The sequence below is a fragment of the Meriones unguiculatus genome, chromosome 14 (assembly GCF_030254825.1).
Source record: "Meriones unguiculatus strain TT.TT164.6M chromosome 14, Bangor_MerUng_6.1, whole genome shotgun sequence".
NCBI lineage: Eukaryota > Metazoa > Chordata > Mammalia > Rodentia > Muridae > Meriones > Meriones unguiculatus.
The window spans coordinates 16,450,782-16,472,767 of NC_083361.1; the positions used below are offsets into that span (position 1 = coordinate 16,450,782).

General features: G+C 42.4%; 1 protein-coding gene and 1 pseudogene across 6 annotated transcripts in view; one reads left to right on the forward strand and one right to left on the reverse strand.

Annotated features, from left to right (window-relative positions):
* Hs3st4 (heparan sulfate-glucosamine 3-sulfotransferase 4) overlaps nucleotides 1-21,986 on the reverse strand; it is a 426,554-nt gene that overhangs the window by 219,511 nt on the left and 185,057 nt on the right. For 2 of the 6 annotated variants that reach the window (XM_060366879.1, XM_060366881.1), the window contains exon 2: nucleotides 12,377-12,448. The exons of the other annotated variants lie outside the window; for them this stretch is intronic. In XM_060366879.1, coding sequence (XP_060222862.1) covers nucleotides 12,377-12,448 — 72 coding nt within the window. The remainder of the gene's footprint in view (nucleotides 1-12,376; nucleotides 12,449-21,986) is intronic. 6 annotated transcript variants of the gene reach the window in all.
* The window catches only part of LOC110559586 (ras-related protein Rab-11B-like), an 88,031-nt pseudogene continuing 82,327 nt past the window's right edge, over nucleotides 16,283-21,986 (forward strand).

Sequence of the window (21,986 nt, forward strand, 5' to 3'; positions counted from 1 at the left end):
GTTGCTCTCCTTATGGAGTTCCTGTCCTCTACAGATCTTACTGTTTCCCACTTCTTTCCTAAGATTCCCTGCACTGTGCCCAAAGGTTGCCTATAAGTCTCAGTAGCTACATTGATAGTCTGCAGGGCAGAGCTTTTCAGAGGGCCTCTGTGTCAGGCTCCTGACTTGTTCTCTCTTTTCTCCTTCTTCTGTTGTCCAGCCTCTTTGCCTTCTGGATAGGAATTGAGCATTTTAGCAAGTGTCAGAGGGGATGGAGGACACTAGAACAAGGCCCTCTGAATCAACTTAGCAAGGCATATTAGCTCAAAGAGACTGGAGCAGCAAGAGCATGGCCTCCATGTGTCCACACAAGGCCCTCTGTGTATTTATTATAGATATTAGCTTAGTATTTTTATGGGACTCCTCACTATAAGGACAAGTAGGCTTCTGTCTCTTTTGCCTGCTCTTGGGACTCTTTTCCTCCTTTTGGGTTACCATGTCCAACTGCAGTATGATAGTTTTTGCTTTATCTTCTTATATTTTATTTTGTCATGTTTTGTTGTTATCTCTTGGAAGCCTTGTCTTTGCTAATGAGAGAGAGACATGGAGTGGATCTCGAAGAAATAAAAAGTGGGCAGGAACTGTGAGAACTTGAGGGAGAGAAACTATAATCAGGATACATTATATGAGAAAAGAATAAATTCCCATTTTCAAGTTATTTTTTTGAAATGGGACTCAGAACCTAATTCAAGAATAAAAGGCCATAAAATTAAGAAGGAAGAGAAAAAAATATAGGAGGCACTGGGAGGAAGAAGAGAAAGAAATGATGTAAATACTGTATTCATATATAGAATTCACAAAAATATTATTTAAAAAATAAAAATAGCAAGAGTTAAATTATTAACAAATATGGCATTTCAATCTGTTTTATTTTAATAAAACATCTCCAGTATAAAAACAAATGAGCTTGAGGGACACAAAGTACAATGCCTAACATACTATCTTCTACCTCCTCAAACAAGCCATTACTTCCACCTCTATTGATTATCTCTTCCATTCCAATCCCTTGTCTATTACTAGAAAGTGGATGTATCCACTGAAAGTCATACACTGGTTTCCCATGTAGTGTGGACTTCTTTGATGAGGTGAAGTGGGGGTGATGACTAAAGTCTTATTCCACAGAAGAAGAGATATCTAGGTGAGCTTGCCCTCTTCTAAGCTGACACAGAAAGTCCAGAAAGACAGCAGCCATCTGAAAACCAGAAGTAGGTCCTCACCAACCCCCGAACCTGCCAGTACGTTGACTTTGGTCTTTCCAGTCTCCCAAGAAATGAGATATAAATGCTCATGTTTTGAATTGTGTGATCCACAGTATTCTTGTACAATGGCAGAAAATGACAGGTCATTCCCCACACCATCTCAGCTCTGGTTTCCTCTCACCCCTGCCGCACTGCTTCTCCCTGACACGTCACCTGTTCTCTGCCATCTCCATTCTCCATGCAACCTCCTCAGATTTATCAAAGGGCTGATCCTGTCATTGCCCAAGCCTGAAACCTAGCACTTGCCATCCTTGGAAAAACATTGTGTGGTCTTTGTCTACGACCCAAGATTAATCTCCCACATGCCCTGCCTCCTGGCAAGCACTGGCTCATAACTCTCAATTCCTTTGGGCTCTAGAACCTTTCAACACACTGTTCCAATTTTCCAGAGTCAACACAAAAGACATGTGCATATACACACATCCATCACTTTTCTCACCCTTACCCCTACGCTATTAAAACTCTCATTGCTTTCCTTGGCGTTGCTGGTGTTCCAAATTGTCTCCCACATTAGACTTAATATCAAACACTTGTCTGATGATACATACATCCCTGTTGTCCAATGTTTTGTACACAGTAGGTACTAAATAAATGTTGGCCCAAAGAAAGGGACTATCCAGCATGAATTAATTCTATATGGGAAGGGATTTTCTTACCAACTCTGGCTCTTCAAATAAAAAGCTTATAAACTGAATAATGTCACAGTCCTACAAGAAACTGAAGGACCCAGAATTATTTCTGTACTCATGGCCCCCTATTCTGCTTTGCAAGCTGCTTCTCACCCCAAACCATGGGTTGCTATCTATTGATTTCTTTGGCCACAGGCGTGACTTATACTATGCTGCATTATTTCAGCCCAATAAAGCTTAAACATTTTTTAATGCCTTTTAAGCTAGGGTTTACCAATAAAGCATTTGAAAGGCTGAATTCCCTATGCTCCAAGGGACGAGACTAGAATTGTAGTAGAACTCTAGGGAGAGACAGGAATTTACCCAGGTTACCTGGGAAAGTGAACTAACTACTCAAGCTGAGAAGTTCCTGTTCTCTTCAAAGGGTCTTCAGGTAGCATCCACGGGTTCCTCTGGTAAGTTTCCCAGGGCAGACGATGACCACAGAGGTAGAAACCACCCTGGATCAAAGCCTGGAAGAAATCCCTCAGATTTGGAGTGACCCCTCATGGCTGGGCTGAGGAGCAGGGAAGAGAGCTCTCTGTGGACAAGCCCAAGTTACAAGGTCACATTGCAGGTGTGCTACTGATAGGCAGGGAAGATTTCTGTCTCTTCTGTCTGCCCCCAGCCATCCTCTTGCTTCCTACATGCTCCTGCATTTCCATCAGGAGATGGAATGGGTTGAGCACATACCCAGCTCCTCCCTGTGTTACTCAAAATACTACATCAGAGACTGGTCTGGAACCAAAAGGCTGACCAATGAGATCCTTCCCTGGGACTAGACCCAGAGAAGCAATTCACTGGGAAGAATGTCAGCTTGGACCCAAGACTGTCTACCTTTGCAACAACATTCTTCACAGAGCCAGGTGGTCTTTGAAGCAGGAAGAGAAAAGCATATTGGTCTCATACTTTGAAATCTAAAAATTTCCCTTTATACATAAATCTAAATAAAAGCCCCATATCATAGCCACAATCCCTGAACCACACTCCAGGGTAACTCTCTCTATTTTCAAGTGGCTTTTCTCTCTGTTCACCAGGGCCCAGCTGTACTAACCTCCTTCATAATGGCATTATGACATCATAGCATATTATGATATCATACTGGCATTAAGACATCACAATGGTATTATGACATCATAATAGAATTATGACGTCACAATGAAATTATTACTTCATGCTGGTATTATGACGTCACCGTGGAATTATGACAGCATAATGGTATTATGACATCCTTTGATTTATTCAAACATAGCAAATTCTAATCTGTCTCTGAGTTACTATAGATGCTGCTGCCTGTGCCAAAAGAACACTGTCTCTCACAAGCATATGGCAACACACGCACGCATGCACGCACGCACGCACGCACGCACGCACTACACATGCACCTTCTAACATGCTGCCAGCCCAAAGACCTTCTGGAATCCTCCCCTTTTGCTCTGTGATCCCTGGTTTAACCTGATCATTTCTGCTATACTACTATTGAGCTCATTCATGTGGTTTTGTTTTTCTTACACATTCAATCTTTTCCATCTAGGGAGAATCGCATATTCAGTGCTTTTCCTAAGTGCCTAGATCAAGGCTCAAGCCTAGCAAGCTCCCAGTAAGTACTTGATCGGTGAACTAGGGAATGAGAGAGTTTATCCTGAGAACGGAATAGAATCAGAAGCAAATGGCAAAATTCATAACAGCTGAAGCTATCTCCTCTTGGACCATTTAAAGTGAGGAAATAAATTTTCTTTCTACTTCTGCTAATTTGGTTTTCCCTCACCAGCAGCCAAAGACCTCTGATTTGTCCCAGGGGATTTGTGGTATGTGTTAGAACGCAGCTATGTGATGACAGGCTCTGACTCAATTCTTGCTGTCTAATCATACACAAAGAAGGCTCCACAACAATGGTAGAACATCCTTTCTCCGTTGCTCACTGTTGACTTGACATGATTTTTTTTCCAATTTTTTATTTTTTATATTAATTACAGCTTATTCCCTTGACATGATTTTGTCCCCAGCCTTTTACTTGACAAATAAGAGGCTTCAATGAGACACAGAGAGGCTTACAAGGATAAAAATAAAAGGCAGACTGGTGGGTAAGGATTGTTCAATGTGGCAGAATTCAGCCTCTAACCTTCATGAGCCTTCTCATTTCTGCAAGAACCATGTCACCTTGGTCTTTGCTGGCCACTAAGGTGGATGCCACATTCCTGAGATCATTTCTGAGCTAGAGGAACAGCAATTGATCTGCTACGGTCTCGGATTGTACATCTTAGCACTAGATTAGAATGTCTTCTAGATTAGCTAGAATATTCTGAGTGTGATCACTGGATCCCTGGATTACCTCCTTTACCCAAATTACTTTGAGAACTTTCTTAGTGATGAGAATAATAAAAGACCTTTGCCTTTGCTTTTTTTATGGGGTCAAGCCCCAGGGTCACATGCTATCGTGTCAATTGAGGGTCACAGTGATCCAACCAGAGGGATACCATTGTATCCCTCTTCTCATTTTAGAGAAGAGAAAATTGAAGTAATCAGAGTGACCCACCCAATATGACACAACCAGTGAGTGGTCGAGTTGTGATGTGATGGCTGGGGTCTGACTCTGGAACCTGTGTCGTTAACAGTTCCACTATCACATTTTAATAAGTGCCTGGAGACTGGGTTTTCCAAAGCTTTTCTGAAAGCTTGCCTCCACCCCAGCATCAGTTTTGCATCCCTCCAACCAGAAGTCAGTATGTGTCCCCTTCCCTTGAACCTAGAATATGTGGTACTATGTGACAATCAGAGCTACATTTTTCTGGCTAGTTCTCACGGGATACTCGGTCTCAGTGACTAGCACCATGCTGGGGGAAAGCCCACTAGGCCATGTGAAAAAGCCACATGAAGAGACCTCAAGTGCTTTGCCTAGCAGACTAACTGATGCCAGCAAAGATCATGTCACCACCCAGCATCTGAGTAGAGATGCCTCAAAGGGGGTTCTATTCCAGTCAGTGGGGCCACCCTGGGTCTTCAGGTCTTCCCAGCTGAGACCCCAGATATAAGGGAGCATAAACAAACCCTGTAATTTTTGAGCCACAGAATGTTAAGCAACTGGGTTCTGAAATGCCTTTTTATGCAAAAGAAGGGGAAGATTGTCAGCTCCTGTCCACAGTGTGCACAACTTTATGCAGTGTTTGCCCTAGCCCCTACTGCTCAGTGACAGTCCCTTATAGTCAGCTAGCCTACTATAGCACTTCATTTTTTTTCTACTGGACTTCTCTAGTGTCATCAGTGAACCCCAGCACTCCTTATTTGTGCTTGGATCCTCTTGACATCAAATGCCACCAACTGAACTTCATTTTCTTTCCATTTTGAAGTTGGTTCTGATCACCCCACCTTCAGACTTCATCTACACAACTCAGTTTTGTGGGTCATTTCTGGTCCAGCTATCCCTGTCCATTCGAGAGATATGAAAATGGAGATCTAGAAGAGTAAACAAAATATTACCAACTGGCGGCATCTCTCAAATCAAATGTCAAATCCAATCAGATATCTATATTCAACCCTCACATGTTATCCATTATATAGAGATAGACTATGACACTCAGAGAGATTAGACAGATGTTGCTCATGGAATTTCGTTAAGTTGCTACAGTATCCTCAAACATGTCAGGCCTTGGAAAACTGAAGACTAGACAGATCATGGTTCACAAAATTGAAAAAACAAACAAACAGACAATTGGTTTCTTTTAAAGCAGGAAATCTACCAGATGTTACAGTAAGATTGGAGCCCTGGTCCAGTTTTCTTCTCCCTTGAAAATACTCTTGTAATCAAATGCATCTAAGGAACCCCGGTGGTCTTTTCTCAGAAATACATATGGTGGTTATAGCTAAAGAAAATATGCAGGGACCTTCACCTTGAAGATCTAATATTGTAATGTCTTCTGGCCATTGCCTTACGGGGCTCAGAAGACATTATTTGACATAGACACATGAATAAACACAGGGACTGGTACTCAGTAGGTTTGTTGTGGGACTTGGGGTGAGCTGTGAATCTCTGTGGAGCTGTCTGCCTTCATCAGTATAGTGAGAATATAAATAAGGTGCACCTCATGGAGTGTTTGTGAGATGACATAGCACCTGGAACATAGTACTGTTTAACATCGATACTGTTGTCACAACCCAGGGAAACAGAATGGATTCCTGACAAATAGAAATAATCAGGGTCACACTGAATTCTAGAAAAGTCTATCAAAATGCAATAGAAACATTCTCTAAAACCGCACTAAAAGGCAGAAGTGCCAGCCATCAAACTCTCAAAGAACTGTTTGTTTATTGACTTAAGCTATTTATTTCTCCGAAGTTATTAAGAAACATCAAGACACTGATTGCCAACAATTGTAAGATTTTAATCTCTTAATTACATTTTTTTTGGACAGTGGTAGCAGCTGAAGGATCCTGCTTGACCTTAGTGGCTAGATGGCACAGCCCCAACTTTCTTTCTTTGTGTTTCCTTTAAGAAACCAATGAACAAAAGGAAGGAAGAAGGGAGGAAAAAAAAAGAACAGAATGTTCAGAGTTCCATATATCCGACAAAGAAGAGTTTGCACAGAAATCAGTGAAAAAAGATCCAATTGTAATCCAGCCAATGCATGTTTAGAAAGGCAGCTGCCTGCCATGGAAGCACTGCCCACTGGGGGAATCGATTCGGCATCTGATTTCTCCTGCTGTGGTGCAGAATGAAGTGGGGTCTGACAAGGATGGAAAGCATTTCTGTGTTAAACACTGCCAAAGAAGCCTGTGGCTCCAGGTTCCAGCACTCAATGGCAAGCCAGTGCTTTGCACAGACACTAAAGACTGCCATCTGTCAGTTGGTTCAGCACCTGAGGAAGGAGGGAGTAGGAGGGGGACACCATCAAGATTGGAGTTCTGGGTCACAGTAGCCCAAGGTCCTGGTTTCATAAGAAGCCCTTGATGTAGATTTCAGTTCCCAAGCCCAAGAGCATGATGTTGGGTATCTGCTGGTCCATTTGTCTGTCTGCTTCTAACACAGACAACAACTGTTGCTTCATCTCTTTATTTTTTCTTTTTCTTTTTTTATTTATTTTTTATATTAATCACAGGTTATTTACTTTGTATCCCAGCCGTAGCCTCCTCCCTCATTCCCTCCCAATCTCACCCTCCCTCCCTCGTCTTCTCCCTGCCCCTTTCCAAGTCCACTAACAGGGGAGGACTTCCTCCTCCTCCATCTGACTCTAGCATATCAAGTCTCTTCAGGACTGGCTGCATTGTCCTCTTCTGTGGCCTAGCAAGGCTGTTCCTCCCTCATGGGGTGTGTGTGTGTGTGTGTGTGTGTGTGTGTGTGTGTGTGTGTAAGAGCTATTGAGTTCATGTCAGAAATAGTCCCTGCTCTCCTTATTGGAGAATCCATTTGGACACTGAGCTACCATGGGCTATATCTGAGCAGGGGTTCTAGATTATATCCATACATGGTCTTTGGTTGGAGAAACAGTCTCATGAAAGACCCCTGTGCCCTGATATATTTGGTCCTTGTGGTGCTCCTGTACTCTCCAGGTCTTACTAACTCTCCCTTCTTTCATATGATTCCCTGCACTCTGCTGATGGTTTGGTTATGAGTCTTAATATCTGCTTTGATGCACTGCTAGGTAGAGTCTTTCAGAGGCCATCTGTAGTAGGCTCCTGTCCTGTTGCTTGTTTTCTCCTACATCCAATGTCCATCCCATTTGTCTTTCGAAGTGAGGATTGGTCATCCTATCGCAAGTCCTCTTTCTTGTTTATCTTCTTTAGGTGTATAGATTTCAGTATATTTATCCTATCTTATAGGTCTATATAAGTGAGTATATACCATGTGTGTCTTTCTGCTTTTGGGATACCTCACTCAGGATAATCATTTCTAGGCCCCACCATTTGCCTGCAAATTTCATTTGGCTTCGCCTCTTTATAGTTGGTTTACCAATCCACACTACTCAATCTTTTCTACTTCTCAGTCTATGGTGATTTAGCTAAAATTCAGCCTACCTGCACCTTTAAATGTAGATACCTATGACTTCAGCATGGTAAGTTAGGAAAGGGAAACTTTGGAGACTCTAACCTAAGAGCATCAAGAATGTGTCAGGAAGGGAAATGAGAGCTAATTTAACTCAATCTTGAATGTTCTGTAGTGAATTTGGTGGATTTTTTTTATTCCATTGGTTTTATTGCTTTATTGCCATTTTCTTTTATCCTTTCCTTTAATTCTGAGAATCAAACCTAGGGCCTCACACATTCCATGCACATATTCTACCCCAGAGCTACATTCCCAGCACTGCAATTGTTTGTTAAAAGAAGTCACGTTTTTAGCAGGGCAAACTGAAACACAGGAGCCCAAGGCTCCTGGCACCATCTTCTGAAATCAGGAGGAAAACAGAATCCATTCAGTGGAAAAGACAAATAAAAGATCAAGATAGGGTCTAGAGCGATGACTCAGAAGTTAAGAGCACTGGCTCATCCACCAGGTTCAGTTCCCAGCAGCTCACAACACTCTGTAACTCCAGTGCCAGAGGATTTGATATCTTCTTCTGATTTGATTCATAGACCTACATGCAAGCAAAAACACTCATACACATGAAAATAAATCTTAGAAGCCTTTAAGCTCCTAGCTCTAGCCATTTCCCTCTTATTGGTTTTGTGTGAAGTGGGTTTATCTCTTCAGTTGTTTCCCCCACCCTAATTCTGATGCAGCTGGACATCATACAGGGCCAGTGGCTTATTGCACTCAAGGCAATTAGTTAACTCCCCAGCCAAATCCATTATTCAAGTGCACAAACACATGTAGGTACACTATTGCAGATTTCATATAATGGAAGAGAAAGAGACACATGTCCTAGACCCAATGTATAGCTAGATGCACCTTCAAGACTGGATGCAGTCCAGTCTTAGGGGCTAGGGCTGGGTACCTCTTACACACCTATTGCAGCAGGTACTTGAATAGATGTTCCTCCCATATCTAATGCAGCAGGGGCTGGGGATGGATGCCTCTCACACGCCTATTACAGCAAGTACTTGAAGAAGTGTTCCTTCCATACCTAATGCAATGGGTGCTGGGTACAGGTGCTCCTCCTGTACCTAATGGAATGGGTGCTGGGTACGGGTGCTCCTCCCAAACCTAATGCTGCAGATTTTACAGATGGGTGCTTCTTGCATACACTCATACCTGATGAAGTCAGTATTCCATTGAGATGCTCTACCCAGAATCACTAGATTCTCTCCATTTCTATGCTGTCCTTTCTGACTGTAAATAACCAGAGCCTGTGTGTTTAAAGGAAGGCTGCCCAAACTGGAGAATCTTGGTTCCCATCCCCTTGACAGATCAGCAGTACCTGGGAATTAAAATATCCCCATGAAACACCTATACCCAAAGCTCAGGAAACATCACCAAAGAGGGACCAGGAAAAAAATTGTAAAAGCCAGAGGTCCAGGAAGTGTTGTGAGATCCTGCCTTTTAGCTATGATAAGGAAGCTATACTCAACAACAATATGGCTGCCTAAGCAAGACAAGAGCAACTCCAACAACAGTTGACATCCCAACACAGAAGGAGGAACTCTCATGGAGCAGCATTCCTAGATGAAGAGCTATAGGCAGTTAACAATGCTAAGAAGGAGAATTAGTCATCCCAAGAAATGAGTCCTCTGACCGGTTATCCAATACCAGATGATCAGCCCTAGAAACATTAATACAGGCAACACAAAAAAGACTCAGCAGATTATATTTACATGTTGATTCATTTATATGCATATGTAACAATGGCTAAAAATAGAAAGCTGTGAAATTGGAAGGAGGCAGACATGAGATGAGGAGAGGGGAGGGAATTGCATAATTAAATTAAATAAAAATAAAACGAATAAGACATCCCTGTGGACACGTTTTTGCTGTTGGTTAAGAGAAATGTTAAATAGCCCACTGGTCAGCCATTTAAGGAGAACTATTCTAAGACATATTTTTAAACAAGCTGAGTTTCAGGTAATGCCTGTGATGGATGGCTCAATAATGCAAACTTCATCAGCTGTCTTCCCTTTCCAGTGTCACGCCCTCACTCCCTGATGGTGTCCTTGTACCTTCTAAGTGAACTACGTATGCTCAGTCTTGCCCTCGTTATGGTGTTATGTAGAAAACAGGAAGCATCATCAACTCCACGTCTGGACATCTCTGCCATGCCCCAGTGGCAGCTCCTCTACTTTGCAGCCTTGCACAGATCTCCCCTCATGATCCCTAGAAAGCCTTCTCCACTCAGCCTGCATATCCCATGAAATCAAACAAAATCCTAGAAACTCTCACAACCTTTCTGCCCACCCCAAAATCTTACCCATGGAGTCAGGCAGCAAAAATAGATACTCCCCAGAAGGGTATGGCATTACCACCCAAACACAATTCACTTATAAATAGCAAAGCAGAACATGGGCATGCACAGGCTCCCGCCGACTTCCTCTCTCACCTCGTGTCTCACCCTCTCTGCCTGCCTTATGGCATTTGATGCAAAGCTAGCCTTACTGAATGAAGTGCTTGGAGTCCCCTAAAATATGCTCTGCTACCTTCCTCCTTCTGCCTTTTTAGATACTGTTTCCATCTGCCTGAGATGTCTGTTCTACACAGAGGTTCTTCTCACTCTGCCCAGATTCTTGTGTTCCAGAACTTTCTCATGAAAGAGAGACTTGGGAAGTGCTGCTTCAGAAGATAAAGGCCCCTTTCAAAACAGATAATCGAACCAGCCTTGGGGATAACCTGACCAGCTGTGACAGGTAGAGGTGCAAGATTAGATAAAGACATCATTCCCAAAGGTCAGGGAAAAAAGCATAATCATCCCTTCAAGTGTTTGGCGGGAGACTTCAGGGATTCAGGAGCACAGTAAAATACAAGATGAGGAAACTACTCCTGCTCCCATACTTTCCTTACATTTTTGTTCATGGCCTGCATGGTGAAGGGGGAGAGAGAAGGAGATAGGAGGGAAAGGGAGGACAAGGGTAGGGGAAGATGGAAGGGGAAAAGAAGAAAAGAAAGGATGCAGGTGTGTTAAGAAGAGCCCAACTGGGAAGAGAAAGGAAGTCTTACAAGCGGGTGAGAGGATGAGAGAGAGGAGTGTGATTGTAATGCATATAGACAATTGTGATACTATCAGGCAATTTTTTATCATAAATAAACTTTTTTATAAATAAATGAAATTTGTTTTATAAGTAAATGAAATTTATTATATGAATAAATTTCTGCTACCCCTCTCTATTGCCCAAACCTTGCTAATTTCTCATGTGAAAGGAAAGCAAACTTGTGAATAACATTTTTTAACTTCCTGTACTAACTGAAAAATCCCCTATTTACAGAAAATAACACCATTTTTTTTCTCTGACCTTTATATTAATGACAAGAAAGTTTTATGTAAGTACACAAGTCAAAAAATTCAATAAATGTTCATACACCTATATGTGTGTATAAACATCTCTCTCTCTCTCTCTTGAGAAAAACACACCTATATGTGTGTGAGTGAGACAGTGAGGCTATACAGTGTATAACCTAAGCACTGATGGTCCTTGAAAATTACAAAAAAATATGAAGGTGATACAACGAAAATTTGTGTTGGGGGCCTGGAATGACAGGCCAGAGTAACTAACCTAACATGTTTTTATGAAACATATCACTACATACAATGAACACATGTCAACTTTATAAATGAAACATCAAACAAAGAGAAACCATGCTTTAAGGAGGGAAAAAAAATGAGTCCTTCCTTTCTTGATGTCTCATGAGCATCTGAGGCATTGTTGTAGGAAGCCAGAGGGCAGGAGTCCTTCAGTTCTCCATGTCCCCTCCCCACTGCATTAGATAGGACATCTCAGGCTCCCAGGAGATGCAGAAACCAAGGGACAACTGAGCTATCTTTTCTGTTCCTTCCTCTGGGGAGGTCTAAGCTGAATTTCCACATTCTTGGATAATGGCAGAGCCAAGAAGAAGCCATTTTAGCTTTGCTTAGTTAGCTCTTCTGAAGTTCTAGGTAGAGGAAGTTTCCCTCCTGGGGAATCTCAGCTGTGCTTTAGGACAAAGGCCAGTCTGTCTTTGATAAACAAATGAAGCTCCACATTAAAGTTGCTTTCTGATCCTCATTTAAGGAAGCAGGCCCAAAGGAAGGAGCCAGTCTCCAGAGACAGCTTTCCACATCAAGTTTGGAAAGCAGCAAAGTTAAGCTTGCTGCCTGTCTCTTCTGACAGGCACTTGGAGATAGGGAAGACAGGCATTTGTCCTCTGACTTCTCAGACTGTCCCTTCTCGTGAAACCAAAGTCATACAGGCATATTTAAAGGAACCAGGTACTGCTCCAAACACTATGGAATAAGCAAGTGACCAGAGCCTGCAAATGATAATGTTAGGGTCCAGAGCTCACCGAAGAAAACTTACCCCAGACTCAAATAGTCTGCAAACAGCAAAGAGCGTTTTATTCTGCAGAAATCCAGTCCACTGGGGTCCCACCTATGCAAAGCAAAATGGCAAAGAACCGCAAAATGAGCTCACAGGTTTCTTTTACAGTACTCAGGGGGAGTTTCAGGATGGGTTAGGTAATCTTTAGTATGATTGGGGCATTCAAATTTGTAAGTGCAGGCAAAAAAGTGTGAGCAACTTTTGAGGTGGTCAGCAATCTTTTGGGTTGGTCATTAATTAACCAACCCTACCTTTCCTACCAGATGGTCCAGCAGAGAGACCCTCCCTCACAGAGTCTCTGGCAGAGGATCAGGTGGCCTCTGGTTGGCTGCCCGTTTTCTGTGGTTTTGTTTTTTTTCCAGTAATGTTAACTCACTTCAAGGAAATGGAAATTTAGGCCTGTTCCTTTTGAAGGTGAAATGAGGCCTGTCATGGAGTAAGTCCATACTTTCTTTCAGGCTGCAGTGGGGGTCTCAAATGGAGCCTCAACTTCTATTGGGGTCCCACAATACAACCTCAAAGCCAATGGTTTTAAAGATTCAGAAAAAGAATGCATAAGGATGTGAATTAATGATAATAAATAATAATAAAACTTCAGAAGATGCTGAAAAGTAAAATAAGCTTTGCCAAAATTTATCTGTGAGACTTTGCATGAAAACACATTTGGTATTAGAGGTGGCCCACAGATCTGAGTCACAGATAATAAATGAAGCAGCCCCCTTAAGGTAAGGGGAAGAGCATCCTGGTTGAGGGAACAGTACTGTGACAGCCACAGAACCAGGCTCTTTCGTTTTATTCTGTGTTTACTTTCCACGGATGTATTTTCCACAGGCCCTATCCTTCTTTCAGTGGAAGGATGGGGCCCCGAACGAGTCTAATTTCTAGTCCCAACACAAATGAAGTGACTGATCTGATTGGCTCTCAGTATTTCTACCTGTAAAATAGTAACAGGAACAATACGTGTTTCATAGGGCTGCCGGGAAAATAAAGACAGTAAATATTGAACATACTCGGTTTCTTTCTGGGGAAACAGAACAGCAGTTACTAGACTGTTATTGATTTTTTTTTCCTCAGACAAATTCTAGAAGACACATTCATGTGAGCTAAAAAATCATCTAATCCCTAGCCCTCGTCACAAAGAGTGAGAATTCTGAGTGGCTTCTTACTGGAATAAGTCTGGCATTGATTACTATGAAACAAATGAAGGTTTAGTTCCAGGCATTTCCTGGTGTCCACTCAATAGCTTGATAGCTTGAGTATTCTATATCTATGGTCCTCGATGTAGGGTTCAGGGCTTTTGCTTCTTCTTCTTCTTCTTCTTCTTCTTCTTCTTCTTCTTCTTCTTCTTCTTCTTCTTCTTCTTCTTCTTCTTTTTCCCCCAATACCATTCCAAAGAGAAAAAGAGTCAGGATTTGGCCTTTGAGGTTCAAAACAGGCCTTTGATCCTCAACACAAGAACTTCAATCTTGAGCAAAAAGGCATTTTGAGTTATGAGAGCTTGTATCTTTTGAGTTTCAAAAGACCAAAATTCTGAGCTGAATAAGCGGCATGGAAGAATATGCTCACTGATGTTGGAAGACTAAGAAAGAAAGAAAAATCCTCCAGGTCAGGAAGAGAAATGTGATGCTTGGACATTTTCAGGCTCTCTTGCAAGCTGAGGTCAGACTGTAAGCATTAAGAATCAAACTGCAGAGATAAAGATATAGAGATCCCCCTCTGACCCTTCAAGTGAGGACCAAGGATGTGAACAGAATCTATGAGCTCATTACATACTTACTGTCCAAAGAGATTTACTGTCAAGACAACCCTCTATCAACAAAGTAATAGACCAGAGAAAATGTAGTTGAAAACTGACTGACATGAAAACAATACTGACCCCCTCTGCCCCCATCCTCTAACTCACTCCTTCTCCTAGATCAGAAATGAAATTCAGGACCATATATGTCAGCGGGGTGCTAAACCAGGGCACTGTGCTTTAAGATCCCCGAGCTTACACCAATCTACTTTCCAGATGCCACACTGCAGAAACTTCTCGCTGAAGCAAATAAGTGCAGCCTTGAAAAGAACGGCATGGATATGGCTTCTAAAAGTAGACATAGCTCAGTTAGTCTTGGGATGTACTCTGAGCTCTCTGGAAGGTGGGAACCATGCCATGCCCTATTTGCTTTCCTCTAGTCACACTTAGATCAATAGTCAAGAACTGTGATGGTTAGAATCTGTGATGTCCTCACAGGTTCATTTTTGGAATACCTGCTCCCCAATGGGGGCTGCTATGGAAGCCTTGGGAACTTCTAAGAGTAGAGTCCACCTGCTGGAAGTAGGACCCTGGGGATGAAGCTTGCAAGGTTATATCCATGACAAGTTCCAGCTTGTTGATCTGCTTCCTCATGCCCCTATGATCTCCACATAACTTCTTCACCATGATCAATGAGCCCTCTGAGACCATGAGCCAAATAAGTCTTTCCCCCATTTCCTTTCTTCTTTTGGGGTCATTTGGTCCCAGAAACATGAACGTAATTAATACAAATACAATGTGTATCCTCTTCCATTTCCCCAAAAGAAAACACTGGCCCTTAGCATGTGAACAGCAAAGCTATAAGAAGCAGAAGATTAAACAGCTGCCTCTTCTTAGAAAGTTTTCCATTAAGAATCTCCCTTAAAAGGAACTCTTACAACCCAGACTCTAAAACCAAACGCTACTTTAAAAAAATAAGCTGCATACATAGTAAGTCTTATTCTCAATATAAGCAAACCTTGTGGGTCATTTCTTCTCTGACGCCTGGCCTGGTCACTCACGACAGCTCAACATCAACCCAGGAGACCATCTTCCTACAGCCTGTAACAGCCACAAGAAATTTCCCTGATAGGAACCAGATGTCAACTCGTGTATTTCTTCCCCACCAGGCCAGCCCCTGTTCTGAATTTGCAACCTGTTTCTGTGTGGCTGGTGAAAGAGTGCTCACTCATGCTTCCAGGAAATAGCTGGTTCTTGTCACTCACCTCTCTGATAGGGCAGCCTGTGCAATCAACCCTGTGTAAGAAGACTCATCTCCTTCATCTCTAAGGGTTTTAGGCAGAAGTAGAGGAGACCACCCACCAAAAACAGCTGCTACATCCCCCCACAAAACCATTAGTTAGTCCCCAAGTCTATAAAGCCCATTATTTTAACCCGACTTCAGCCATCCTCTGTATTCAGAAGATACAATGCAGTGAAGCATTCTGTGTGGTGATGTCTCTATCCAGTCCACATGCCTATTTCTATTTTAACTCTATTATTTCATTTCCTAATTTAGCAACCCCAGCACTCAGTGAGTTATTTAGCAATTACCAGGGACACACAGGTCTAACACATGGCAGTAAGGAGAGGGGTTGACAAATGCCCATTAGCACCAGGCCCAGTAATGGCCCCATAATGCTACCATCCACTTAGCCTGATGAAGGCAGCTGTATATTCTAGGGAATTTTTAAAGGGTGTCACAACCCAAATTTATTCTCAGCACACTGGGAAGAAAGTATTTACTCCCACTTGGGATTCTGAGAACAAATGCAGTGAGGTGGTTGCATGTGAAAATAGAAATACCCTAAGTCAAATTCACCTGACACGTTATGGACCTGGTTGGAAGCACATTTGCATTTGACACTCTGAGTTCATTCAACAAATATTTACCGAGCTTTATATGCATGGCACAGTGCTGGGCTCTGAGAAAAGCAGACATGATGCACCACAGTCTGAGCCCAGTGGGACTTAGAGTTTCAGGAACAAAGTAACCATGAACTAAACACACTTCATGAAGCCATTAAGCAGACAAAACTGCTTACAAATATACACAAATGCTGCTTATTACCAGAAGAGGAGACTGGTATCAACACTGAGCCTCAAGCGCGATGGACCAGGGTTTGAGTACACATAATTACCACCATCTGCTCTTAGATACCTTCCAGAGCTTCAGAGTCTTCTATTACATATCCTACCAACAAAATTCTGTGGAAGGTTTAGGGATACACGCACCTCAGCGGTGGCACTTTCTGAGCAACCCTGACGACCCGAGTTTGACTCCCCTGAATGCACATAAAGCCAGAGGGGGTGGTATGCTTCTGTAATCCCAACACTTCTCATAAACATGTCAGGGGAATCAGCCAGAAGATGGTGGGCCAGCTAGCCTGGAGCATGCTGAACAGTAACAATATCAAGAGAGGCCCTGCCTCAAAACAGCCCCCTAAAGTTGTCTTCTGACCTCCATCTGTGAGCACACTCACACCACACACACACACACTCACACTGCTTAAAAGTTCTGGGACAGGGCTGAGACAGTGTATACATCTATCCCAGACGGAGATCTTAATGAAATCAAGTGTAACCATCACCAACATTTCTTGAGCCCTAAAGTGTGAGTGATCTCTTAACCAAAGAAACATCAGCTAAACTTAAAAGAAATTCTAGAAATGTTCAACAGAAAGTCTAAAAAGTGAACTTTTGCCAAGAGTTAACTCTGAAATATTCAGCTGAGGCCCTGAAAAAGTGACATTCTTATTTCTTCCTGATCTCCAAGGTTTTCCTAAAAATACCAGCTAGAACACAGAGCTGGGAGATGTTTCATGTTTGCCTTTCCTGAAATTAATAGATAATATGGCTTTCCTTGCAAGGCCTGCCATCAGAAGCCTGAAGAAATTGTCCATCACTTTATCAAGGAGTAAGGGCAGTCTCAGCCCAGGACCTGAAACTCTCTCAGAATTTTCATCAAGGGCTTAAATAACGGCTGACAAAAATCCGTATGCTGTAGAAATCTGTGCCTTTACCTTGTAGCAAACATGCTATGTAATAGAACCAGGATCCCAGAAGAATTCTACCAGCTGGTGTGGAAGGCTGAATTGCACAACATGAAATTTAACAGAGATGAACACAAGGTCCTGCCCTTTGGGGCCCAACAGCCATCTGGACAAGTCCTTTACGGGGAATCAGGTGTGAATGTGCCTAACTTGATTGCATTGCCTGCAAGCTCAATAGTAGAAAAAGGCAAGCAGACCATTTCAGTTGCATTTGCAGCAGACTTCTAGAGGACAGGGGTATCCTGTCTTTATTCCTTCCTTCTTCCCCCATTGCTTTCCTCCACCCCTTCCTTCCTCTTTTTTATACTTTCACATTTTTCAGATACAGTCTCACTATTGATCACAGGCAGCTGGTGCCAAATTCACAAACCTCCTGCCTCAACCTCAGGTGCTGGGATTACAGGTGTGTGCTCCACACCTGCCTGAGAGGTGACATTTCTGTTCTTTGTTTTTTTGTTACAGGCTTGGGTGCATTTTTGTTTGTTATTCGCATTCTTGAGTAAACTGGAGAAGTGATAAGGATTTTAAAACCATACTTTGGGTGGTTGAAAAAATTAAGTCTGATTAACACAAATAAAGATTCGTGGGGGGGGGGGGTGCTAATAAATGTTCTTTCCAAAGAGAGAGTGTGTATGTGTGTGTGTGTGTGTGTGTGCCTGTGTGTGAATTAACTTAATTCCTAAATCCAACATTAAATTCTAATTTAAATTCCATTTTCTCATAATATATCTGTATATGCTAATTACATTAGCCTACAAAACCTGACATAATTTTTCCATTCCAAATTTTAATAAACTATAAAATCATAGCTTATTTGGACCAGAGAATAAACTAAACACTTAGGAAACATAGACTCACTCAGTCCTCACTACAGGACCATTGCTGTCTATACTTTAAGAAGAAATTGAAATTGACATAGATTGAAAGAGAATGTAGCTGGGCATGGTGGTTCATGCCTTTAATCCCGGCACTCTAGAGGAAGAGGCAGGTGGATCTCTGAATTCAAGGTCAGCCTGGTTTACACAGTGGATTCCAGGACAGCTAGGGCAATGTAGAGAACCACTGTCTTGAAAAACAAACAAACAAACAAAAAAGAAATATACTATGGCAGAAAGAGAGAGAGCTGATAAGTGGTTGGTCTGGGCCATACATGTAGATATGTTTTGATGCAATACTTAAAACTCTGACCACAACTTACATGCAGTAGAAAAGGAAAACTCTGGAGAAAGGGGAACCCTCCTCCATTGCTGGTGGGAATGTAAACTTGTAAAAACCACCTTGGAAATCAATTTGGCACTTTCTCAGAAAATTAAGAATAGTGCTACCTTAAGATCCAGCTATACCACTCCTAGGCATATACCCAAAAGATGCCCCACCATTCAATAAGGACATTTGCTCAACTAAGTTCATAGCAGCTTTATTTGTAAAATCCAAAATCTGGAAACAACCTAGATGTCCCTCAGCAGAGGAATAGACACAGAAAGTGTGGTATATTTACACAATGAAATACTACTCAGCAATTAAAAACAAGGAAATCATGAAAGTTGCAGGCAAATGGCGGGAACCAGAAAAGATCATCCTGAGTGAGGTAACCCAAAAGCAGAAAGACACATATGATATATATTCACTTCTAGGTGGATAATAGCCATATAATATAAGATAAACATGCTAAAATCTATAGTCTAAAGAAGCTAAACAACAGGAGGACCCTAAGGAAGATACTTAATTCTTATTCAGAAGAGCAAACAGGATAGACGTAGGAAGTAGGAGAAGACAAGGAACAAGACCAGAGCCCTCTACTCACTGGAGTATTGAAGGAGATACTGAGACACACAGTCAAACTTTGGACAGAGTGCCAGAATCCTAAGGAAGAAGAGGGAGAGAGAAAGACCTAGAAGGGACAGGAACTCCACAAAGAGAACAGAGCAAAAATACCTAGGCCCAGGGGAGCCTGCAGAGACTGATACTCCAACCAAGGACCATACATGGAGAGGATGTAGACCCCCTCCCTGTTTAAAGGAAGCCCATTAGCTGCTCAGTTTCCAAGTGGGTATCTTAGTAAGGGGTACAGGGGCTGTTTCTGACATGAACTCAGTGGCCAGCTCATTGATCAACTCCCCCTGGGGAGTACAGCCTTGCCAGGCCACAGAGGAAGATGATGCAGCTAGTCCTGATGAGACCTGATAAGCTGAGGTCAGACAGAAGTGGAGGAGGTCCTCCCCTATCAGGGGACTAGGGAAAGACCATAAGGGGAGAAGAGGGAGGGTGGGTGGAACTGAGAGGAGATGAGGGAGGGGGTTGCAGCAGGGATACAAAGTGAATAAATTATAATATATAAATTAAATTTAAAAAATAAAGAAAAGAAAAACTCATGTCATAGGGCCACACTTTAGATTAAAGCAATTGGACACATCATCTGTTTGCCTACATGCCATCTACCCAATTAGAGGATCCTGGAAGACATGGACACTGATCCATTCATCATCATATATCTGGTGCCTGGTGTATGGAAAGATCTGTTAAACTCCTGAGAATGAATGAAGTAGCAAGGATGGCTGCTGCAGAGCACTGAACTCTATAGAAAGACTCATTTCTGTGTCTGCTACCTGAGTTGCTGCAGAAAATGCCATAGGCTGGGTAGTTTATTTAGAGCAGAAGGTTGAAAGTCAGAAATCAGGTGTCAGGCAGGCCTCACTCCTCAAGTCACTAGGGAAGACTCTTCCTTTCCTTGCTGTTCTAGCTGTATGTAGCTTTGGCATGCTTGCTTTATTAGCAATCCAGTCTCTGCCTCCACTAGAGGTCTTTATATCTCTTTACATGGTCTCTTTATATCTCTTCATCTCACAGCCTCGCTTTTCATAAGTATACCATGAGAGTCACTGGATTCAGCAGTCATCCTCACTCATGTTGACCTCATCTTTACCTGGTTATTACTGCAAAACTCCTGTTTCCAAACAAGCTCCCATTCATGAGTCCTAGGCAGAATTCAAAGAAGGAAACTCACTAGTCCAGGGCCATCAGTGAAGAAGATGAGCCAATATTAGTAGGAGGGCCTAGTCTACCAGGGGACACTTAGGAGTGGGGTTAAAAATTCAATGATGGCACATCGACAGTAAAGCAAAATACAGGTCTTTCATCCAACCAATACTAATGCTAACTGAATACACAGCAGGAGCCATCAACCTGTGATTTCCCAACATGAGCAAGGTAGAGCTGCTGTGAGGAGAGTCTCTGAGGCAAGCTAGGGGAGCAAAACTACAAAAAGACAAGTAAAAATGAGAGAAGAAAGTTGACTGAAGAACTATGAAAATTCACAAGCTAACTGAATTAGCTCAGCCTCCACAAGAGAGAGAAGAGAATGATGATCAATGATGAGTGAAGTTTTCCACACAGAAAACTGTTGTCTGCAGTCCAGAGTTCAGCCCTCCTCTGCTGCTGGCATTGTTGACCGGAGTGGCTTCTCCCTTATTGCTAGGGAGTTCAGACCATTCTTTGACATGAATTATAGCCAATGGGAAACTGTCAGTAGGGAAGTACAGATTCTTCTGTGCTTAGTGTTGTGAAAGTGTGAGGCTGCACAGCTGCTAGAATCATCTTGAAACCATAAGTGGGGAGCCAGGAAGCTGCCAAGAGAAACAGTAGATTGTGGGAATGAATCCATTCCTAAGGAGCACACCAAGGGTTGTGCTCCTAATATGTCCTAAGCAAGTCCCACCTGGAGCCAAACCAAACATGGCCTGTCATTGGGTAAGTTAATAATTATTAAGTTTAATTTTGAATTTTATTTTTTAAGGCAGTATGGATTATATTTCCTAGAAACTATAGCCATATGACACTTAAGTGAAACAGCAATCGTGATGCACAAATGGCAATGTCAGAAGTCATAGAGGCCAAGAACAAAGTGCCTCTGGAAATGACTGAGAATGGGGTGTGGTTGAGGGGTGAAGGATAAATGAAGAGGCTGTTGGAGGTCTCACCGGAAGAAACATAGGTCAAATTAAATTTGAGCTTCATGGTGAAGATTATATCCGTCCCAATCCCAAAATCCCTTGGTTTTCTCAATCCATGTCCAGAAATCTTCACAAGGTATAGACTGTTACCCTAGAGCAGTAGTTCTGTATGAGTTATGGCCTCTGATCCTAATGTGCCTGCTGTTGGGTACTTCATCTGGATCCATCAATCTGCTGGACAGAAGGGAGTCAGGAGTAAGAATTATCACCCTAGGCTTTGGGAGCCACGATCTTTGGTCATACAGATCACATGCCTGTCAATAACCTTCATACCATATGACCTATGGCCAAGCCTCTCCATCATCAGGCATTTGACATTTAGGGGCATGACAAGGCTGCCAGAAAACTCTGCTTCTGAGCCCCAGATCATTCATAAGAATAGAAAACATAGCTGAAGCCTGAAATCATAGTTCAATGTGAATATAGTCACTGGGTATCACATGAGCTTAGCTACCATTATATACATAAGGAAGCTTGTCCTTGGACTGCCAGAAACTCATCAGCACATTCTACACCAGCACTGAGATGCATCTGTCTTTGCTGGGAAGATGAGGTCTGCAGAAGATGAGGAAGGCAACTGAGCACAAACAGCTAGCATCTTCTTCGGTGCCACAAATGACCAGTGCCACATAAAATAGGCAGCACCTTTGTTTTGTTTTGTTTTGTTTTGTTTTTTATTAGGACCAAATTAAAGAGTGACAAGTTTGTAAAAATGGGCTCAAGTAGTAGAGACAAGGGAACAATTTCAGATA